The sequence below is a fragment of the Antechinus flavipes genome, chromosome 2 (assembly GCF_016432865.1).
Source record: "Antechinus flavipes isolate AdamAnt ecotype Samford, QLD, Australia chromosome 2, AdamAnt_v2, whole genome shotgun sequence".
Classification (NCBI taxonomy): Eukaryota; Metazoa; Chordata; class Mammalia; order Dasyuromorphia; family Dasyuridae; genus Antechinus; species Antechinus flavipes.
The window spans coordinates 265910608-265918065 of NC_067399.1; the positions used below are offsets into that span (position 1 = coordinate 265910608).

Genomic DNA, 7458 nt, shown 5'->3' on the forward strand with positions numbered 1-7458 from the left:
CCTATTTTGGGGCCTAATAATTCAAATTCTTTCAGCCTATTCCTGACCTTGGATCTTTACAAGTAATGAGAACAGTGTCGTTTCTGAGTGTCATGGACAATCTACCTTCCCAGACAGTTCGCATTATCTTCTCTATATTATATATTACACACTATATTCCAGCCAAACGGGTCTATGTGCTGCTCTCCAAACTTGGATTACATCTCCTACCTCCCTCTGTATCTTTGCTCATCCTGTTCCCCATACCCAGAATTCCTCATCTCTGCATTTAAGAATCCTTCGTCAGGGAGTCTTTCATTATTCTCTTGGTTGCTAGGAATCTATTATTTTTCTGGTTTTCTGTATTATGTTTTTCTAGTAGAGGGTAAATTCCTCAAAAGCAGAAATAATTTTCATTTTGCCTTTGTAGTCTCAGTACACAGGACAGTGTTGTGTATATAGCAGTTACTTAACAAATATTTGTCTTACTGAATTGAATTATATAAGTTCAATCAGATGGAGCATGGAAAGAAATTTGAAGAGGATGATCAGAAAAATATCAATGAGGCCCCATTTTTCAAAAAGATTTGTGGATCAATGGAAAAAATAACTTTAAAGTTAGGAACTCATGAAAATATTTCCCCAACTCACTCCATCCTAAAGAGACCCATTGATGACATCTTCCTTTGTTCTACCAGTAAGTTTTCCTTATTAATAATAAAACAAAAGAGACAATGACTAATATTTCACAGATTGTGACATGTTTGCAGGTGCAAAGATAATGGTACAAGGCTCTTCTCCTTTAAGATCAATGTATGGACATTTTTTGAAGTGCCTGTCTAAAAAAATTAGATATCTAAAAATTAGTGTGAAATTCAATTTTCCCAGAAGATATGATAATTATTGCATATGACATAAGAGCATAAATACAACAGCCCTTGTTTGCTACACTCCCATTTCTTTTACACCAAACCATATGCTTGGTGCTATCAAGCAACACTCTTTCTCCAGCTCTCAGAGGTGTTTTCAAACATTTTTTTTTTACTTTTTAGTTTATCAAAAGAAAAATAGAGAATTGCTTTCTCCAAGGAATAATATTCTTGGGAAGCATATTTATATTAAAAATCTGAACCTAAATGTTAGGCCATTTTTATATCTAAAATTTTTTTTATATCTAAAAATATCATGCTGCATGAATTAAGAATGACATAAGATTCTGATGTATTGGTAGAACAACCATTTAAGAAATTCCATAGGAGCTTTGCAATTTTAAGCAATAATAATAATAGCTTACAAATTTTTAGCACTTTATAATTGCAAAAAACCTTTGCATACATTATCTGATTTGATATTCACAAGAGTCCTGGGAGTTGGATAATAATGTTATATCTATGTTATATATGTAGAAACAGGCCCAGAGAACTTGTGACTTGGCCAGTGAATCACAGAGCTAAGACTCAAACCAAGGTTTTAACTTAGAATTTAGAATTTTTTTCAATATCCTGTCAAGTTCACTGAACCTGATATCACACATTAGTAAAGAATTCTATCACTTGAAGAGCATGGAAAACTCTAAAATACAGGATATTTTCAGACAGCAAAGAAATATTCCATTTTGAAATATTATAACAAAATAATGGATTAAAAGGCAAATAGAGTTTTCTTTGTCTTCTAAGAAATAATAAAGTTGGGGCTTGGAATGTGGGGTCTGGAAGAAAAGATAGGTTCTGCTTTGTCTATTCAAAAGGTCTGTTATAATAGGAATAAAATGGTTGAAACAGATCATTCAACTCGAACTAGTTTCTGCTGGCTAACTCATGATATGTTACTAGCACATACATTGAGAGAAGTTTTATCAGACACACAGAGAGCATACAGATAGAAAACCAAAATGAGAGGTTAAACATGAGATCACTCACAATTAAAATACCCCATTACTAACCCCCACCCCCAATGTTCCAAAATACACTGGTTTCTGAAATATGATTCATGTTTGAGTGATTGTTTGGGATTTGTAGTCATCATCAAATAAAGTTAATTAAGTTATCCTCTCCTCCCAGTTCTCTGCTAAATATAATATTTTCATGGTTTCTATAAATAAAGGAGGCCCAGCAAAGGAAAAAGAAAGCTCAGAAAGTCCTGTTTTTTTTTATGAAAAAAAAGGCAAATCCTTTATTTGAGATGGATGACTGTTGTATGTTACACCATTGTCATATCTATATCAAGGGTCATAATATAAAGAAAACAAAGGGTGTCATAAAAACATATTATTCCAAATAGTACCCCTGGCCACCTCTTTAATTAAACACATAGTGAAATAGTCAAGGTTATTATATGGCACTTAAATTAATAAGAGCAGAGAGAAAATAACATTTATTCACAGTCCCAAAGAAATGACTTTTGAGCCTTTGGTATATGTCTCAAATAAGCATCAGTAAATACATAAGTTAGCTGGATAGTATTTAGTTCCAGATTACTTAGGCCAGTGCTAGGGTACATGCATATGTTCATGCATGCATGTGTGTGTGTGTGTGTGTGTGTATGTGTGTTTAAAGAATTGACAAAAGTTAATGAATCCAGAATTCACATGGGATGATTAAGGTCTCTGGTGTGAGCACACAGGCAAATCCAAAACATGGCAAAAATCAAGCACTGTAGTGCTGTGCAAGAGAACTACATTAGAAAATAGCAAGTGAGATACACCAAGTTACAAACTCTGTGGCTCTGAAAGACTTCCAAAATTTAAAAAAAAAAAAAAAAAGGACACTCAAAAATTCATGAGCGAGGCAGCAGAAATGTCCTGGGGCTCATGAATCATTTCCAAACAGTGCAACAACCCTCCTATAAATATTTTTATATTTGCATATGACAATATACCCTCCCCACCCACCCCTTACCCCTAATAAACAGCACCAGTGCAGTTTGAGTTAGAAAATTGGAGATCTGAGACATTCTACAGGTTTTCATGATAAGTAGGGACCATTCAATTGGGGTTCAAATGCAAACCTCTTCAATAGCCAGTCCCAACACTGCACCCCAAACAATTCCCTCTGTTTCACTGGTAAGAAAGCCATAGTAGGTATGCTGTAAGGTCAGATATAGAAAAAGCTGGCAAGCTGTCCCAGGGTGTTGGAGAGGGGCTTGCTGGTGGAGAAGAAGAGGAGCACTTCAGAGATGCCTGTCCTGTTTTCCAGGAAGAAGGGATAAAATGAGGAGGTCGATCACAATTTTTGTAACAAGGAAGTATTTGACTCCCACCATTCTCCAGTGTCCTGGATCCAGCCAAAGCTCAATGTGGTCCTAACTAGTAAGCTTTGGTGTCCATTACTAGTCAGGTCATACCAACTCATGGGATAAAGAGGACCCATTTCTACAAGAAGCCTTTCCTCTACCCAGTTGACTCTGTAGGGTCAATGGTATAATATTTGCCCATATTTCTGCTGGATTGGGCTTCTTTTTTTCCTTTTCCCCTTCTTGAAGTCATTGTCTAAAGTTTCTCTAGAACCAACCCTATTCCACCATTGGATGGAGAGAGTGAAGCTACTTGCTATCTCTCCAAGTCCTCCCCCTCCCTCCAATCTATCCTTTCACACATAGGCAGAGTCACTTGACTGAGTCCTGCCAAAATTGGGAACACTGACCCGAGGCAGGTCCTTGTTGCGGATCTCATAGACTGACTTCCTCTTGGCCTGTGCACCACGCACAGCCAGCTTAATCTTGCGCCAGCCCAGGTGATTGAGTTCAGCCAGATTGAGGACAACACAGATACCACTCACAGCAAACATGAAAACGAGGAAGACTGTCTTCTCGGTGGGCCGGGAAACATAGCACTCTACTTCCTTTATACAGGGATAGCGGTCACACTCATACAATCCAGGGACACTGAAGCCATAAAGGAAGTATTGGCCTACGAGGAACCCAATTTCTAGGGCATTCCGAAAAACCACCTGAATAATGTAGAAGCGGGAGATGCCCTCTTGCCGACGGAGCTTGGAGCGGGCTGCTGTGCGCAGCCCTGATGGGTGTGGGGCCAACTCCTTAACCTCTAGACAGTCTGGTTCATTCTCCTTGCTAGTGTTTTCTGTATTCTGCAGTACTCCATTTACGATGGCATTTTGCAGCTTCTTATTGTCTTCCCGCTTGCCCCCACCACTGCCCCCACCCCCAGCTCCTCCAGGACCCCCAATCGACTCAGGAGGATCCCTGTCCAAGGCAAGGAAGACAGTAGAGTAACGGCGTTCTCTCTGCTTGGCAGACTGGTGCACTGAGTAGGTGATGAAGCAGAGGCTAGGGGTGCACACCATGATGATCTGGAAGACCCAGTAGCGGATATGAGAGATAGGGAAAGCTCGGTCATAGCAGGCTTGGTTGCAGCCTGGCTGCAGGGTATTGCACACAAACATGGTCTGTTCATCATCATACACTGTCTCACCCACTATGGCCACAATAAGGATCCGGAAGATCACCACCACTGTCAGCAGGATCCTAGGCAGGGAAGGAGGGAGGGAGAAAGAAAGAATGTCATGGGCTGAGAGTCACTCAGTGGCCTGCTGCTGGCTTAGGGATCCCCTGCTCCTCCCATCCCATCCATGGTGTTTCCCTGGTGTTTTGGCTGGGGAGCTGTCCAACATTCAGTGGTCCTGAACTAAGAATCTGAGAGCAATGATGCTTTCAGCTTTCTGATCATCTGGAATTTGGACACCTCCGTTTAAGAGGTCCCGCATATGCCTCAATATATGGATATATTGAAGACCTGTGTATGCAAGACATATCGATACTTCTATACATAATGCATCTCTACACAACATATATATCCGTTATGTATATGGCATATGCACACAACTACATAAAATGCAAACTAGAGATATGCATAGTGTGTGAATGAATTCTATAAATGTTTATTCTCCTCTACGTAAATATTGTCCCTAACGTTATATTTAAAATAGGCTATTTTTATGTATAAACACACAAAAATAATCATGGTATATGTGTGTGTTTCTCACACCATAAGCTTTCTGGAATAAATCGAGGAAAGAAGCTTCAGCCTCAAAGGATGCCTCCATCTCCTTCTTCGCCCTTCTCTCTCCAAACACCATACTCCCTTCCAGCTTCTATTTAGGAAACAGAAGGGAGATCAGCTCTGACTCGGAGCACTAGGGGACCCAATAACCCGTGTCCAGAGTTCCGGTTCCGATGGGGAAAGAGTACCCCACGGAAGGGGCCTCCCAGCAAGGGATCAACTTTCGGGAAGATCCTGGGGAGAGAAGGAAATAGCTGAAAGAGAGGGGAGCAGTTCTGGGCTTGGGATGGTCCCACAATATCCAGAACTCAGGGCTCAGGCAGGGGGAGGGAAAGATAGGGGAGGGAAAGGGAGCGCGAAAAAGGACTGGAATCAGTGGGGAAAGGGGCCATGAGAAGGTATGGAAGCTGTCAGGCTCTGCTCTAGTGCGGCTTGGCGCCCTTACCTCCCAATCATAGTGGAATGTTGCTGTACGGCGGCTTCCAGCAGCCTCTCTAAGATGGTCCATTCCCCCATCGCTGTGCATTCGGAGGCAGCAGACAAAGACTGGGCAGCGCTGGGCACGTCCCTTCTCCTGGCCCCCTCCCCAGTCACCACCCGAAAACAGGGGGCTAAAGACCAAAAATAAAAGCAAAATAAACCTAATCCTCTACTCTTCTCCCTCCCTCCCTCTCCCTTTTTTCTTTTTTCCACTTAAAGAGAGGGGGGGAAATCCAAGCGAGTCCAGAGACGTGAGGTAGCAGCTGGTGCTGTCCAGGGACTAGGGCACCAACCGGTCAGTTGCTGTCCAGCCTAGGGAAGATTCCCTGTGTGGCTTCTGTCCAGGCAGGGGATGGGGACGGCTGGAAGAATGTACTGGTCACTAGGCTGCTGCTGGCTGGAAACAGATTTCTCGTTCCTGTTTCCCAAGTCGGGTGGGTTGGGGGCGAGGGTGGGGGAAAGCCAAGATCCCTGCCTTGTCTCTGTCCCAGGGCAACCCGCCTCTTGTCTTTGCAGCCCCAAAGAGTGTTGGTTGCTGCCTTACTTCCCGCCTCGGAGGCCGGGCCAGGATCGCGACCCTGGGTGCACAGAGCGGGGCAGACTGGGAATCCGTGTCTTGCCGCCTCTAATCCTCCCTTAAGTAGTCTCTGCCTGCGTCACTCCAGGTTGGTGGAGGGGAGTGAGCGCCGGCGTGCTGTAGCTGCTAGTCCAAGCCGGAGGGGCAGGGGACTAGTCGGAGAAAGAGAGAAAGAGGGAGGTTAAGAGGAGGGATGAATGTGAGTCCCGGGTCTCCCAATTGGAGGAGGGGCGGTAACGATCGCAGCTTCCCTAACAAGACAGCTCCAGTTTCCAACCTGCTAAGCGGTTCAAAGCATTCCCTCCCCGCCAGCCCAGAGCCCAGGTAGCAACGGGAGCTCACCTGCCCGCCAGACTCCGCCCGTAGCCTGGGAGAAGATGGGAATGGGAGGTGAGGAGTTTGGGACCACGACTGAAGGGATGAGGGCAGTTGTGTCTTTTTCTTCTCAGGCGTCCTAGTGTTCAACCCCATTTTTCTCTCATCTATTGCATTCACGGTGGGCTCAGAGAGGGGATTTCCCTTCGAAAGACGCCTAGATGGGGCTGATTTAAAAGCTCTAGTGAAAATGCAGGTAATCAGTGTCTGTAAAGAGGACTGGAATTAAGGGACTCCGTGGGCCTGTGGAGATTTGGAGATATTGGTGTGATTATGTTTTTGTAGACAGCGAACATAGCTGTGAACGTACCTTGTGTATGTCTACGTCAAGAAGTATGTGTGCACTTAAGTATATGCATCTGTCTATCCGAATGGATACTAATGCATAGGCACTGCAGCGATTGTACTTGGATTCCCTCTTATTTATGTTAGTAGTCAGAGTGAAAAGGAAAGCTAAGGAATAGGACCATTACTGAAAGACTGTACATAACCACTTCCTATTTTGGATAAGAAATAGCAACAAACATTGTCTAAATTGGAAATTTAACATTACTCCTACCTTCTTCTTTCACTTTTTACACACTCATCCCCTTCCCCAAATAAGCCCAGCTTAATTTCTGAGCCTCTATTTGCTTTGGATTGCCAGGTCTGCCTGAACAAATTAGTGGCTAGAAATTCTTTCACACCAGGATGCTTATTAGCTTAAGGCTGGAAATTAGAAGACATTGGTAGTTTTCAAGTTTGGGAGTATTTTCCAACAGCATAAGAAAAGAAAATGCTTAGTGTTCTTACTTGAAAGGAAGAAATGTAATGTGTCCATATTTCTTCTTAGATATATAATGATCTCAGAATTGTCTCCATCTACATGAGAGGTCACATATATGTACAACTTAAACCACACATAGAAGAAAGCATTCAGTGGGTCTTTTAGTTAAAGCATACTCTTAATCTTGTTTTAGACTTTGATTTAGAACTTAGAGTCTTGATTTCAGACAATCTCAAGCTTTTGAGATGACAATTCTGAAGC

General features: G+C 42.7%; 1 protein-coding gene across 1 annotated transcript; it reads right to left on the bottom strand.

The window, feature by feature from the left end:
* Positions 1 to 2128: 2128 nt before the first annotated feature.
* GJD2 (gap junction protein delta 2) lies at positions 2129 to 6397 on the bottom strand. Its single transcript, XM_051983038.1, has 2 exons — positions 5445 to 6397; positions 2129 to 4464 (listed from the first exon to the last, which is right to left on the bottom strand). The coding sequence occupies exons 1-2, from the start codon at positions 5513 to 5515 to the stop codon at positions 3567 to 3569; spliced, it is 969 nt and encodes a 322-aa protein (XP_051838998.1). The 5' UTR covers positions 5516 to 6397; the 3' UTR covers positions 2129 to 3566.
* Between the last annotated feature and the right edge of the window lie 1061 nt (positions 6398 to 7458).

Bases quoted from the DNA above. Each gene is read 5' to 3' on its own strand.
- GJD2 (XM_051983038.1), bottom strand. From the start codon at position 5,515: ATGGGGGAATGGACCATCTTAGAGAGGCTGCTGGAAGCCGCCGTACAG. The intron at 4,465-5,444 runs GTAAGGGCGCCA...TTCCCTGCCTAG, and splicing joins CATTCCACTATGATTGGGAG to GATCCTGCTGACAGTGGTGG.